This window comes from Sparus aurata, chromosome 4 (assembly GCF_900880675.1).
Source record: "Sparus aurata chromosome 4, fSpaAur1.1, whole genome shotgun sequence".
Lineage (NCBI taxonomy): Eukaryota > Metazoa > Chordata > Actinopteri > Spariformes > Sparidae > Sparus > Sparus aurata.
In genome coordinates this window covers 21,045,314-21,061,597 of record NC_044190.1, presented here as the reverse complement: position 1 = coordinate 21,061,597, position 16,284 = coordinate 21,045,314, and the positions used below count along the sequence as shown (strand labels likewise).

Below are 16,284 nucleotides of genomic sequence, written 5' to 3'. Positions count from 1 at the left end.
AGTCAGAATAGGGGAGATATCACTTCATAAAATGGGATTGCTCTTGACTTGCACTGAACAGTTTCCTGGACCTCAATCCTGGATTAAGAGCAGAATCTCTCTGGATTACAGTTTATGATGACCATTAAGAGTTTTATCCTGGGGGTACTTAAAACACAGTCTGACCATACTAAGTCCTGCTCAGGGAAGATTGCAGGGATTTGGACCCTTTGAAAGGTTTAAAGTTCAGGCATTTAGAGCACTTATCACTCACTCTGCATGCACATGCGAGGCCAGCCTAGTCAGCGGTGCATATTTAGTCATGATGATAGAAGGAAGAAAGGTATTTCGTACTGAGGGATTTGTTTTTCCTGATGGCTTACACTGTCATGTTGATCTCATTATACACTCATTTCCTATCACAAACTGTCAGATAATTTGATATTAAGCTCCACTGCAGCTTCCAATCTTTATACAACATTTACCTTAGATTAATGCTCTGCAGGATTACAGCAGTCTCTGCTGACATGTTAGAAATATCAGGATTCCATGTGGTTTCCACCGTTTCTAGAGTGACTTTGGTCTTTTCGACTTAATATACTTGCTGCCATTTAGCAGTTAAGCCTACTCACTGTCAAGCAAACCAGTGAAGTGGATTCAAAACTCAATAGTACAAACTCAGACAACAGTGTCAGTGCTCTGAATTCACAAACTATAAATGGGAATAAAGTGATGGAAACACAAACAAGTGGCTGACAAACAACTCGTGGGCTTTGTGTGGATTTAAACAACCAACGCTATTTGAATGGAACCTGGTGAAATGGACAAATCTTTATATTCTTTCACTTGTATCGTGCTATTTCCTGCCACAGAGCAAGTAGCTGCAAGTAGTTATGTCTCATTTCTATCAGAACTTACTATGCAATATGTATTAGTCATTTTCATAGAGAAGAATACTTACAGTTAGTATACAAAAACCTGCAACCTGCTTCTTTTGATGGAGTACTTTTTTTTAACAAAGAACTTTTTGTTTCCCTCTTTAATTGTCCCACAACCACCTACAATGAATATTAATTGTACTGACGCTGTGAATAGCTCTTCTATTTCCTTTGTGCAGTGCATTATGGGACACTCATGTCGAAGAAAGCCAGTGCTTTTTAGTGTGTTTACGTACTCTTTGAGTACTCTATTCTTTTTGTATGAAATGCAGAGTTTAATTAAAAGAAAAACAGCTTCACTAAGCATTTCAGATGCTTTTTGCTTCAATGTTAAATGTTCCATAAAACTATTGCAGCAATGTAAACAATGATATACATGAACATTTATCATGTTTAATTAGCACTTTGCAGTGGGTCATGTTCAGCCAATGATTAGTTGATCTTCATTCATAAATGTAAAGGCTGTTGGTCAAACAATATAAGTAATTTGATGTCATCACCTATGACGTAAATAATTAAACTAATTTACAAAAAAAGAGTTCAAACTATTGATAAATTAATGAAAGAAGTTACTCTTACTTTAAAATAAAGGCAATTGCGAAAATGTTCAGTGGAAAGTTACTAATTCCATTAACTCAAGTACTGTACTAATAATATTTTCTATGTACTTGTACTATACTTAATATTTCCATTTTCAACTACTCTGTCCTTCAACTCCACTACAAATCAGGCGAGTATTATTTGATTTTGGATTTTTAAATACTTGCAGATTCATATTGATAATACAAAATAAAATCAACAGATAGTTATTGGAGCTTAAAATATCACCCACCTTTACATAATCTTAAATTGAAGTCATGTATACGCAGATGCATCAATAATTATAATTAAACAATATGATATATATAATTCTCCACATTCAAAAGTATTACATGTATTCGATACTTTCAGTAATTAAACTAAATCCAGCTACTAACACTTTTGTATTTTTACTAACTTGTTACAGATTACATTTACTTCAAGTGGCAAAAGACAACTGGATCATTTCCATTTTTCCTCAAAGTTACAAATAACAACAACAAAGTCAAAACAGGACTTTATACAGCACAGTTGTATGGTGACAGCGAGGTTTATAGGTAACCAGTACAAACACAAAGGGTTTCATTTTTTTTTATCCATTGCCTTGTGCAATCAGTATTTGCTTCAGAATAACGCGTTGAGGCAGAAAATCTTGCCTTTTTCCAGTTAAAGTGGATTATCTGAATACTTCCTCCACTACTGTAGTTTCGTATATAACTAAATCACACCCAGTGAGTTGCCCATAATCTCTATGGCAAAACAAAGCAATGCCAAGTCAATGTGCTCACACTTACTGTGTATGTACAAATTCTGTCACAAATAAAAGGGACACAAAGACCAAATGCCCATGTTTAATTAGGGAAAGTGTATCACAGTGTCCTTTATGTGAACTACATGAGTCTCCTGTAGTTTACATTCTGTATTTGAGATGAATATGTTGCACAACCCGACAGTGAGCTAGAACAATTCTGCTCAGGGGCAGATTAAGTGACCTCCTCCATAAGGGAGTGTTGTCCATCCATGTTTCTCAGCCGAGGCCTCTTCTACAGATGCACCAGACAAACTTCCCTCTCAGACTCCCACTCACATACACACACAGAAGCACATACACACACACACACACACACACACACACACACACACACACACTTTCTCTCTATCCCCCTTCTCTCCCTCTCTGACTGTCTCCTTCTCTCTCGCTGGCTCTCAGCTCACACAGCTTGCTGGGGATAAGGCCTCAGCCACAGTGCTGTGACGGCAGATGGCAACTGGCTCAAAAAGGTTGGCACGTCATCGGGAAATGTGCAGCACCAAAGATGTCCTTTTTAATTAAAAGATTTTGATCTGTGGTGAACTGCAGACTGTTGGAAAAAATGAAAGACAGCATGTAGTCTGAAATACAAGGACATGATATGAAAGGATAATAAAGAAATATACAGTATACTCTACCATATAGGCTCTTCCATTTTTATATTGAAAACTCTAAAAGATACCCATTCTGGAAACCTGATACTGAGTATATGTAGACCAAATATAAAAGGAAGGGGAAACTGAGGGAATATCCAACACATTTTTACATCAAGACATTCAAGAAAATATCCCCTCTGCATCAGCAACTGGGTAAAGGAATGGCACATCAGTGGCCTGTGCCAACCCAGATCACATCTGATGACTACTTTTTTCTCGCACCTTGACTAAAAGTGTATGGCACCACATCTTTATTTAACAAGCACTTACAGACTGGTTGTCAGCTCCGATGTTGTGACATTTGTCCAGAGGTTTCTTGGCAGCCACAGGAGACCTGTTTGCCCCTGACATTCAGGCTGGGTTGCAGACCTTCAGAGTCAGATGGACACAGGGTGAGTGCTGTGCTTTAATTCAGGAGGCACCGTGGCAGATGGATAAAGATATAGTATATGCAGGTCTTGTAGCCACTAGAGACGGCGCACGGCTCCTGGTACACTGTGTCTAGTCATCGAGCAGCGTGGGCTTAGCTTTTAACATGTTTGCACTTGTCTTGGTAAATTAAAGAAACAGCCCCAACTGCTGCTCCAGACATGCCACATAACATGGTACATGTCAGGGTAGATCAGTGGGGCAATCCTATGCCTCGGCAAAGACAGACACTTGAGCTGACTCGTACGGGTCACAGGGGCCCTGCCAAGTACCACTGTGTTGTTTCACGGAGGCACAGCTGCTCGCACGTGGATTATTCTGTCAGTCTCAGACATTCATTGATTTGACAGCAACTGATTTTAGTGCAGCCTCTGTGGAATTGTCTTTGGCTCCATCTTACATTTAACATGCTGAGTGGAGGGGGGGGCTCCAAAGTTCACAGAGATGCACAGAAAGGAGGTGTGATTAATGAGAGTACATAGTGCTGCGGCCCGTGTTTTATTATCAATGACAACTTTAGTGCACACACTGTCATATTGTGCACGGCCTGTGACTGTATGTACTGAAGGATTAATATCAATCTCAAGTTTACCCAGCTGCTTATCTTAAGTCCACTCTCCAGTCTCTTAATGCAGTCCTGAATTGGCATGTTTGTGGTTTAAGACAGCAAATATATTTGGGCATCTCCATGTATTTGTGTGGATCTCTGTATAGCTGCTCTAGCAAACTGTGCTTTGCCAAGAGATACACAGTGCAGTTCTGCTGGACTGAAACATAGAGCCGGTTTCCAAATATCTAAAGAACTGTATTTAATCAGCATTTCAGGATGTAACTGCACAGGCATTCTCTACACCTGTGAGGTACACATGAGTTTGAAAAAATATAAAGGACTAGTGGAGGCAGATTCAACAAACCTACATGCAAAGTAGGACAACTTGTGAACATTTTCTGCTCCAGCAGCCTCGTAATTCAAATGTGACCATGTTTAGGCAGCTAAAACTACTCAGCTTAGGTCAGATCATCCTCATGGTTAAAGGAAAGAAAACACTTCTCTGGAAAGTGGTAGAGTTCCATCAAAACATTGTTCCTGCGCTACCAAAGCATGTATTGTTGCCTGACAGCTCGTTCTTCAATGACTTCATGTGCCGAAACGATATTAATGTGTTTTATAATGAAATGTTGGGCAAATTATACTCTTTCATTTACTTATTAATGTCAGGGTGACTCAGAGAAATGAGAAGTAAGGAAGAGAGTCATCAGCAAAAACAGTGCTGATTAGTAATTTCAGTTAGAAAGCTGTAGTAAAGGCTTACTAAGTTTTTGTTTTGTTTTGCTTTCTGCCTGCTCTACGCTTGGTTTATTTTTCCCATCACAAAGAGTTATTTTCTAAAGGTCCCAAATGTTAGAAAGTAAACATTGTCTGATTAATGTCTTTTTTAATAACACACCAGGTCTAGGTGCTGTATATATAAATGATGTGAAATTATCAGAACGCTCAATCCACAGAATGCCTTCAAGCGAACAGTCATGACTTCTGTAAGGTTGTGATGTCACAACTGCACAGTCCATGCCCAAAGACATTCCCTCAGCACGGTGGTATTTTGCAAAAAACGTCAGAGTTGATACGGAAACAGAGTGGAAGGTGCCTGCTCAAGCATTTGAGAGAGCTGACCAATAAGAGCAGATTGGGATTTTTGGGAAGGGGTTTTTAAAGAGACGGGGTTAAAATGGAGGTGGAATAGAGGTGCTGTAGCGATGGACAGTAAAAGAAAGATGATGTGTTCTTTTGATTTACATAGAAGCTCCTCTCTCCCACAAAAAACCCTACTCCTGAAATGCCTAATAAGTAGTCCCAATGGAGACAGGAGCTAAGAAAGAGTGTCTTGTTTTTTGAGCCCTAAAACTTGTAAACCTATTCTAGTAGTAACCAAAGATTTGGCATACTATGACAATAATTAAATCATTTAAAGTACATTTTTGCCTCAGGAATGTTTAATAATTAGTTTTTTCCCTGGTCTCGGCCTACTTTAAACCTGTTCTTTATTAACTGCACCTCCGGGCTGGAGAGAGATCACGTCAATGTGATCCTTGAGAAGTATCTGTTCTTACTACTGCACCGAGGTCGACTTTAACAGCACATCAAGTTTTATGAGCTCATTGCCTGTTCATGTAAAACCTTAGTCTAACAGCTAAACGCAGCTGTCGGTTAAATGTAATGGACAACAATTAAGATATTACTCTCTGGCAACTAGTACTGAGTCTCCTAAATGGAGATATAAACTTTGTGCAATGTTTACTTAAAAGCTAAAGCAAAGCCACAAGGAGCTGTGTTTAACACCTCACTGTGTGATAAACAGTTGTGATTCATGAGCTTTTTTTATTTTTGGAAACACAAACCTCGACAAAAGCATGCAAACATACCATCATATATATTTCACTGCATTACAGTTGGAAATAGATCTTTTAACTATGGACTGACATCATGTTTGTCGAGCAGATTAACTGTCTCGTTTTCGCTCCAGTTTACTCTTCCCCTTTTTCTTTTTCCATCTGACGGTATGATTAAAAAATCATTAGCTCACTTGTCAGTGCAGCAGAAGGCTAGTGTATAAAGGTTTACTGTTGCCTTCTGTGAGCATACAGCTGATGTTTTCTCTATACTCAGAAACACTTTCAGATGTTCATTGCAACAACCTTTGCCGTAATACTTTGGTGAGGAAGAAATAAGACCTTAAGTGGAGTTTATACACAGACGTTCTGTTGCGACCAGGCACATGTTTCTCCTGGTAGCAGATGGTCGTCTGATTTGCACAGTGACAGATCATTCATATTGCCATTGACACTAATGGCTGTGGAATTGAGCGGGGACACTGGGGCAGCAATGCAGTCTTACATCCATGTCCAATCAGTGCAAAGCAACGCATCTTGTCACAATAATTATGACAGAACTATTGAGACAATGTTTTGGCGACAGTCTTTCCGTCCCACTAGTGTTCCCCTTGATTGGCCTTGGTTGCTTGCGAAGTCATTGTCATTTCTCACAACTTCATTACTTTGTGGCACAAAGCAATTTCCATCGTCTGCGATCTTCCCACTCTGTTACCCCTAAAGGGAGGTCACGCCATATGTGTGTGACGACACCCTGTCGGATAGACAAGGTGATATCTTCAAAGACTGTCTTTTAGAGTTATCTTGAGATAATATTGAGACTGGATGTCTTTTCATCCTGATGTTTCAGTTCTGTTAGATGTGCCTTATTACTGATACTGAATTCAGGTGGCTCCCTACTGCGGCTTTCATGGGAGAAAATTAGAAATGGTTTCGCTTTATTATTGCTCAGGCTCATTGCATTTATATTCTTACATGTTTAATCCTCAATAAAGTTAATGCTCACATCAGGAGTCTGGCTGAATGGCTAACCACATCTACAAGCTGCTCCTCTGAAGCAGCAGGCTAATGGGTAGGCTGCTGTTTATGCCTCACGCTGCTCTCGGTCGTAAGTGGAGTGTTTCTCTACAAAACACTAAATACAACTTGGTACATTGCCTCAGGTGCTGCACTGAAGATTAGTCCATTACAATTTAAAGTCTGACATTTAAAATGTTAGTTAAAAGTGCAATATGTAAAAACATTAGTTTAAAACATTCAAAGACTAACTTAAATCATCAGTATGATGTAAGCAGTTTTGACGTTCTACTTGAGTTAGCATGCTAGCAAGTCTGAAAACCTCTTTCTCCAAAGCTCCTGTGGCAGTGTAAATACCAACACTCCTACACTGGTAGTCTGACTAACTGCAACTGAAGCTACAGTCATGGATGTATGAAGAGAATAGTGTTAGTAGCAATTAGCGGGAACTCATGTGATATGCTGCCATTATTTGTGTGGCCATTTCTTATGTGTGACACCTTACATGAAATGAAATTCAGAATCAGAAATACTTTAATAATCCCAGGGGGAAATTATTTAAATTAGTGAAGTATTAACAACAAAATGCAATTAAAGTGAAAGCACTCATGGACACTTTAACTACAAATTTGAGGTGCTTTATTTGTGTATTTTCATTCAATCTCTCATATACGGTGGTATACATTTGACTTTTTACTCCAGCAGCTTTAAGTACTTTACAGATTAACATTCCAGGCTTATAGAGTATGCAGCTTTAGCTTTGCAAAAACTAGCCAAAATAATACATCATAAAACTCAACCAACAGTAAAAAGCTATTGACACGTTGATGCATTCATTTGACAATAACATGTAATATTATTTTTTTCAGCATTATGGGTACTTTTAGTTTCAATATAAATTATATTATTTTTATATTAAGTAGGGGATCTGACTACTTCTTCCACTGCTGCTTAAACTCACATATGCTCTCCATGCAGTGTTATCACAGCTCTTAAACATCCGATGAGTAGATTAGTGTCTTAATCTCGCTCTGGATCTGAGGCAATTCGCTCACCAGCCCTACCCTCAGCCTGCTGTGAAATATCCCATCCACTCAACTGTAAATAAGAGCTAACAAGATTATCAGATTACCCTTCATCCAGGGCACCCAGCCACTGCTGGGCACAGTAACTGCAATGATTTTAAAAAAAAGAAAGAAAGAAAGAAAACACTGTCAGATAATTGCGTTAGGAGGCACCATTTTTCATGCAATTTTTTTTTTAAAAAAGCTCAAGGGCAGCTTAAAACACGTTTCCTATTTGCTGTATGAATTTGTTTGTTTTTTTATTTTGCTACTGACAAGCCACACTGCATGTAGAGAGTGTGGTTGAAACAGGTCTATAGTTAGGAAGATTCTCCCAGTGTTTCCTCTGTGTCTCTTAAATAGGCTGTCTAGAAACTGGGCCAAGTTTAATTGAATTGACAGGAACAGATTAATCCCAGAACTTTTTTTTTGAATTATTTAATATCCTCATGAATAAGTACTGTACTTTATTGTACAAGTTGGAAGCAAAGGTATGATAGTATTAAATCGTACAAAATGACATTGGCAATGGTTTGCTGATGTTGAGTAGATGACACAGTACACTATATTTTCATTAGGGTCCTCTGTGATGCTGCTATCGCTTATAACCCAGCAGTGGAGCGCTGAATTTATTACGTGAATATATTCCAAAGTCATCCTGTCGACTGGTTTTCTGTTTTATGATTGTGCTCTAAACTGGATTTAATGTCCTTGCCCAGGTACAGTGACTGGGTGGGGCTGAGCCAACAGAGAAAACAAAAGGGACAAGCTCTCGCTGTCTCCTTCGTTTGTCACTGTAGCAAATATATTTATATGCAAATGATCCTGTGGAGTAAAATGATTCAAACGGCTTGATAGGAAAATGTTATATTTAATCTGTGGGGTTTGAGACACTGACGAGGGAGAGGGATTGCCAGAGAAGCACAGTGATTCAGGTCGAGGTGGAAATGCAGTCCTTGATTGAAATGATATTGCCCCTCTGTGTTTTCTAAAAATAAATCCAAGTTTCGTTTGTTCCACAAGTCATTACGTTTTCAAACGGGGGATTTTTTTTCCCCTTACACCTAATTTGAAAGTGCGAGGTATGTAAATGCCACAGTGACACAAAAAAGTGTGTATCTATTTAAATCTAAAAACTGTCTCAGTTACAGTACTCTAGTGAATTGCACCAACATTCGGTGCATTAATTCGGTGTGATACTGATATTGTCGGCGTAGAGAGTAGTAGTGTGTGCACTGAATGACCATACTGAGAGCTGTACAATCACTGTAATTCAGTAAATGAATGGATAAAAGGAACTTAATTTGTGTCCGTTGCGTTCATCTCCAATGACAGATACTTTAAGAAAAATACACCATCATAGAGCGCATTAAGTTTTTATCTGCAATTAAAAGAAATCTGAGAAAATGAGAGGCAGTATTCTCCAAAACAAACACTCTGATTGGCACTTACTTTTGGTCCTGTTTCTCTGTCCAAATGTGGCGATAGCACCTGCCTGCTCCTTCTGTTCGTCTCTGAGTGTCTTGTCTGGTTTTCTGTCCGTCTGTTTCATCTGTATCTGTCTCCCTGTTTGCTTGATGTTTGCTTGTCCACATCTTTGGCAGCATTTTTGGCTTCCTCCACAGCCAGTTCTTTTCTGTTTGCACTTCCTTTTTCTTTTTTCATCTTCTTTCAGCACTGCCTGGGAAAGATTTAGAAATTAAACAGCAGTTACTGTGTTACATAAGGTCTAATAACAATGACAGGTCCATGGAGGCTGAACTTATAGCACAATTTTTATTATATGATCTTCCGCTGTGTATGCGTGTGTGTATATGTGTCTATGTGTATATGTATATATGTGTATATATATATATACACACACACACACATATATATATATATATATATATGTTTGTGTGTGTGTGTGTGTGTGTGTATATATATATATATATATATATATATATATATATATATATACATATATATATATATATATATATACATATATATATATATACATATACATATATGTATGTTTTTCAACCACAGTCTCTGCATATATTGTTTTAAAACAATAATAAGAAGTCACAATTGCACCGATGTTTATAATGCATTATGAACATTTACTGTGCAATTCAATTATGTGAAGTAGAGGTAATCTGTTAATTGTATGTAAATATGTTGGTATTCAGCAAACATTGACAGCTTGTGGGGACAGCTTGTTGTTTCTGCCTGTAACAGAGGGATTTTACTACTTTACTTAAAGCACCTAATTGCCATTTTCAGTGACTTCTAACAACACTGAAATGCATTTTGATAGTAATTATAATGTGTGATAAAATGATTATTATATATTACAACAATGAGAATATTACCAAACTATGATCCTTGAACAGTGAGGGGCCAGCAGTCGTGAAGAATGGATACTTGACCTTCTGAGTTATCATAAAATACCATTATTACTGATGGTTATTATATTATATATATTGGAGGCTGATGTTTAAACAGATATTGAATGGCAGTACAGTTAAAAAACGGTTGCAATAATATGAAATATGTTTTAAAAGGTGTCCCTTTTGAGGCAAACTCTCCATTGATAAACACCTAAAAATGTCTTTAAAGCCTTATACAACTGCATGAAAGTATGTTACAGCCTTTCATTAAATGTGTGTTTACTGCTTATATTAGGGGGTCTTCAAGTAAAGTGTTTCCTATAAAGCATTTTTCTTTTCTCCCGCAAGCTGGTTAACTGAATTAAATTAAATTAAATTTTGTTGGCCATTAGTTCAACTCCATTTTTCACAAGAAACAGAAATAATGTAGGCACTGCACACCCACAAATAATGTCACCTCTGAGCAATTAATTTGGTTTTTATTTAATCGTGAAGTAATATCTTAAAAACCGGCAAAAGCTCCATTAGATGCTTCAGATTAGTTCAGCTTTGTCTGTCGTGATGCCACAGAAGCTTGACACATAAACAGTTTCCATGCATGTCAGCTGTGAAATGTGTTACATCGCATGAATCTTATTTGTAATAAATCTCCATATGTTAACCACGCTCTCTAGACTGATATAAACAATTTACAAGAGTACATGCCGGCGGATGACACGCAGAGGTGGAAGTGACAGCTAGCAACCTTGTTTAATGGCCTTCTTACAAGACATCGCGTGATGTCAGCGGCAGATTGCAAATGTCAGAGATGGTTCATTTGAACCCTGTAGCCGGCTGCCAAGCAGAAGAGGAAGCAAGTGTGCTAATAGTGTACATCTCTGTCTTCCTCCTCTCTGTCACACTTATTTTCGCACATCACGTGTACATCTGTGCTCGCACAGGTGGTTTTGGTCATTTTTCATAAAATCTAAGACAAACTCCAAGGTTCGGAGCAGAAGCCGGTTGTCATAGTATGCCATCGGGTGTTGCCATGGAACTACAAAAGTGCACTGATCTTGTTTTCCTTTTGCAGGTCCATCTCACTTTGTTATCTTCAAATGTATTTCTATCCCCCGGCTTTGTGTTTCATGTCTCTGCATGCTGATCTTTTTTTTCTTCAAACTGTAGTACTATTCACAAAAGTCTAATTAACAATGATAATTCTGACAAAGAAAAAAATGGTTAAGGCACAAAATGTTCAGCATAGTAAAACCTTAGTTTAATTGCATGTCTCTGTCCTTTGTCTTGCTCCCGTCTTGGGTTTCTTTCTTTTTCAGAGTTTTTTATCTGAACCGAGGGTCTGGGGGCAGAGTGCGTCTGGGGTTGTGTAGATTAAAAACCCTTTAAGGCACATGTGTAATTTGAGATTTTCAGGGTTTATTTTTATTCACTTTAAACTGATTTGCTGGATAATGACTGGCAGTGACATAATGTGTAAAATAAAGCAAGCCTTTTTATGGAACAAGTGTCAAGCCCACTCAGTCCAATGGTGTGTGCGTTTAGTAAGTGCTTGGCTCAGCTGACTACAGTAAAATGATGGCCCTTTTTGATGCTAGGGCATACAAAATAGAAGTTATAAAAGGCAAACATGTTGCTTTTAAGTATATTACTGCAAAATTACAGATAAGTTTTAAACGAAGGTTTCTTTATGTTGCAACTTTACATTTGTTTAGGTTGATTTTTTGGTTTCTCTCATAACGCTGCGCTTATGCTCTGGTTAGGTTAAGACACAAAAAAACATTTGGTTAGGGTTACGAAACGACATGGTTTGGCTTAAAATACTTTTTACTGTTGCCAATAAAACATGAAAAATGGGTGGTTTTGGTGGGCAGTAACACAGCTGGAAATGTCCCCGTGGAGTCAAACTGCAGTTGCCCGTTTGTCAGCCTTGTAGCTTACAATAACACCACCCCCTCCTCATCCTGATGTGAAAGCCCACTAACAAGCACGTAATGTGAACGTGATATGCCACTTCTGGAAAAAATGGCCACCTCTGACTTATCTGTGGTTTGCAGAAACATTAACTGCTTGCATCTTATTGCGGTGAGTGCGCTGAAATACTCACTTACTTGACTTGACCCGACTTTTAGGATCAGGAAATCAATCACTGTGTTGATCTGATGAATGAACATGAACGTTGTTTCCTTTTTTTTTTTTAACTGTCTCCTCAAGGTAATTTTTCTTTGATGGGTCGATTGGTTCTTCCATCATCAGCTAAATCCTTTAACTAAAGAAAATGGACTCCAGTTGTTTGGCCCTACCACTGACCGATCTGCCAACCTTCCCCTCACAGACAAACACACACACCCATCAGAAGTCTCCAGGGTGTGTGCTGGACAAAATCTAAAGTCAAGCATGAATACTGGGCCTGACAGGCCAATTATCAGATGTACTCTGCGTTCTGCCTCCCCACCTCTGAGGGGAAGCAGATGTGAGAATTCTGTCGCTTTCACTCACGCCGGGACAATAATATGGCCCAACAACAAAAGGCACAGCCTTCACAGGGAATGGAGATGGACAGAGTTGTAAACCTCGTCTCGTTACACAGTTTCATCTGGTGGGCTTTCAGATTTCAAGTTTCGGAAGAAGTGGTGTTGTGTGGGGACGTTTGTCAAAGGTTGTAATGCGTCTGACTTCTTCTTCCCCTGAAGTTTCAGCTGGGAATTGCATTATTTTCTGTTGATGCTGACAGTGGTATGCAGTGGTTTCTGTGGAAACTTGCCGACAACATTACTCTGTTTCAACTCCACTTCTCTCTCCAACAATTACAGAGATTTAATGAGCTTTGAAAGGTCTTGACATAACTGAAGGGCTTTTCTTTGTTCCCTAGGTGAATGTTGTTCCAGCGTGTGTCAGAGCCTTGACCAAGATGCTGTACTGTCCATACTGTCGGGGCATGCCCGGGCTGAAACCCTGTCACAACTACTGTCACAACGTGATGAGGGGCTGCCTGGCAAACCAGGCGGATCTAGATGCTGAATGGAACCTCTTCATTGGTAATACATTTCTCGATTTCTCTTTGTAATGTTTGAAGGTCTGTCTGTCTGTCTTTCTGTCTGCATGTATGTGCGTGTGCACTTGAGCCTGCACTTCTAAGTCAGCATGTTACTTTTCCAAGGCAGTGTCTCTGAATAGTCTCTGTGGGAATTCAGTGGGATGTGCTGTGTTAGATTCAGCTTTAAAGGATTTTCAGAGACAAAACTGAAATCTTATTTGTGCGACCATTCCTCTTTTTTTTCCGTCTGAAATGTTGTTTGCTATTGCTGGAACCCTGGCATAGTACTTAAAGCTCTAGTCCCTGCTGTTTGGGATTGATAAAGGAGAGCAGATCCTAGGCAAACACATTTTCTATAGTGTTTCCAGCTGAGCATGGTGAGTAATATAGCACTTCAGTCAGGCTGTAAGTAGCTGGCTGCTGTAAGCCCTCCTGTTAAATGGATACCAAGGAGGCACATGGAGTGTTCCCTCTGGATCAATGCTTTATTTGTTATGTACCCCAATCCCATCCTCCCGCCCACACTTCCAGATTTTTTAAATGGGGCGACATTTTGATTTTTTTATTTTTTTTTTCAAAGCAACATCCCTGAAGACTGTGTGTCAAGTGAACTGCACTTCTAAGCTTTTGGCTGTTTTGTGACAGGCCTGTCGTTCGAGAAACCCATCAGATGACGCACCGCTTCTTCTCTCCGATGGCATGTCTGAAGTCTCAGATCAACACAGGCCCCTATGCACTGAATGAGATGTCTCGCAGCTTTATGACATGTGTTAAAAAGTTAGTGTCTTGTTCACTTGTGAAGAGGCAAATCTATTGCCACAAAGGGACGCTGGGCTTGACAGTAATGGGAAAAGCTGTTGTTGCAACAGAGTGATGAATATGTTTAGACAAAAACACCCCTGAGGTGTAGAAAAAGTGGATTTTTAATTTTGAGCCAGTTTTTGTGCAGATGTAGTTTTGTTGGTTTGGAAAGAGAGCGTTGTTGAGGGTTTTTTAATTAGAAATGTAGAACCCAAGGGATCTTTATTTTTCACCACGAAAGGCTCATTTTTGGATGTCTACTGACATTTTGAATTCATTATCTGTTGCTAAAGAACTTCGATTTGCTTACTATGCAGCAAGCAAGAAATATTGATTTGCCTTTCAGAGACAACTTCTAAATGTATCACAGGTCAGTTCTCACCACTGGAGCACATCTTTGCATCATAGAAATTTATGGATTGAGCCCATACACAGTCATGTCATTGTCATCCCTTCAAATCATCACCTATTAGAGAAGGATAGATTAAAGGCACAGCCTTCATTTTTTTAAAGAATCCTCAATGACATTTTCCTGTGTACTTTGTTCGTGCTTAAATGTCAACATCGATACCATTGGTTGGTGAGATCAAACAAGAATGGTGACTCAAGGCTTTTAATTTAGTTTTTTAGCAAGTTAGAAAAGAGAGATGAGCTCTGAAAATGGTCTATAATCTCTCAAATCCAGCTGAATCAGGGACATTTATGTAAGAAATTAAGACAGTGTGTTTACTGTTTTTTATTAAAGGGTTATACAGACCAAAAACAAATGAAGGATAATCAAGGCGGCTCTGCTCCATAACAAGCAGAAACTAAAACCAGACACTGATTTATTTTCTCTTATATACAGAGTTGAGCTCAGGAGTGCAAAAGACTTTTGCGACATATGGATATTGATATTGATTCTGTAGATGATACACACTGATGTGGACTGATCTATATTATATTATATTTAACATTGTTAATGTGTTGTTGTAAAGGTCCAGTGTGTAGGATTTTTAGGAGTTAGTGGCATCTAGCAGTGAGGTTGTAGACCAGGGGTACTCAAATACAAATCTTAAAGGGCCACAAAGATTTTTTTCAATGACTCAAAGGTCCATGTATTGAGGTCGGTCAGGCCACATGCAATAATACTGTAATATTCAAAACAAAATGTCCTTTTCATTCTAAACAACACAATACGAACTAAAATAAAATGTAATATCCATTTTAACATAGATTTAACACAAAAATACATAGTTGAATATTTCCTCTTTTTGTTTGCCTTCAAACATTGTGTCCATCACTTCAGTCATGCATTATTTTATTTCATTGTGACATAGATGTGATAAGCATCCTGCTTGCAGCTTGATATGACGATTTCAGTGCATTTATTTGTGTTGTGCTTATCTCTGAATTTTGAGGAAATGTCTCTTCAAAATTCCTATGCTTCGTCTCATTATGCCATTTCAAATTGGAAATCTTCATCACAGCTTCTCCTGGCATATTGCAACGCCCCTTGTGGACTGTGGCGCAATAACTCTTGGGTATTCTGTTGGTGTTGGTGTAATTATGGTTCGTGAATGTGTTTGTGAATAAGATATGTAATATGGTTGTGGGTTAATTCACGTCATTTCTTCTGTGATTAAATGGTGTTGAGTTTTAACAAGGATGTTAAACTTTTGGCTCGTGAGTGGAAGGGTATTTGCCGGGAGAAACTCCCCGTCCGTTACACTCTTTGCGTATTTGAAAATAAATGATGAGCCTAGTTAGAGCTTGTTAACCTACATCTGGCCAAGTATTTGTTACCGCTGCATTGTCAGATACATGGGGCTTCTCCTGGTTAGAAGGAGAATGAATGCAAATTTAAAGTCCCTATTTCTCTGAGTCGCCGATTTTCACTGTCCACTTTGTTACAGCAGTTTACTTGGAAACACGCCATTTTCAATCTCTTACCACTGGCAAAATGTGAATACGCGAACTGCTCCGAAAACGAAAGTGAAAGTTAAAAGTTGCGCTCGCAGCGGTGAGTGACCCAGCTGTCTGTGTATCGTTGGGATGGAGACAAGTCCCGGTGTACACGTGCTGACCCAACCAAAACACATGGTGAAGGAATAAAAATTCGGGGGCCACAAACAGGAGGCTGGCGGGCCGGATGCAGCCCGGGGGCCGCCTACTGAGGACCGCTGTTGTAGACTGTAGACCTCCCCTCTGGTGTCAGCTAATAATGATTAATC

At 38.9% G+C, this 16,284-nt stretch overlaps 1 protein-coding gene across 2 annotated transcripts in view; it reads left to right on the top strand.

Annotated features, from left to right (window-relative positions):
* The window catches only part of gpc6a (glypican 6a), a 179,905-nt gene that overhangs the window by 84,228 nt on the left and 79,393 nt on the right, over positions 1-16,284 (top strand). For both annotated transcript variants that reach the window (XM_030414720.1, XM_030414719.1), the window contains exon 4: positions 13,106-13,271. In XM_030414720.1, coding sequence (XP_030270580.1) covers positions 13,106-13,271 — 166 coding nt within the window. The remainder of the gene's footprint in view (positions 1-13,105; positions 13,272-16,284) is intronic.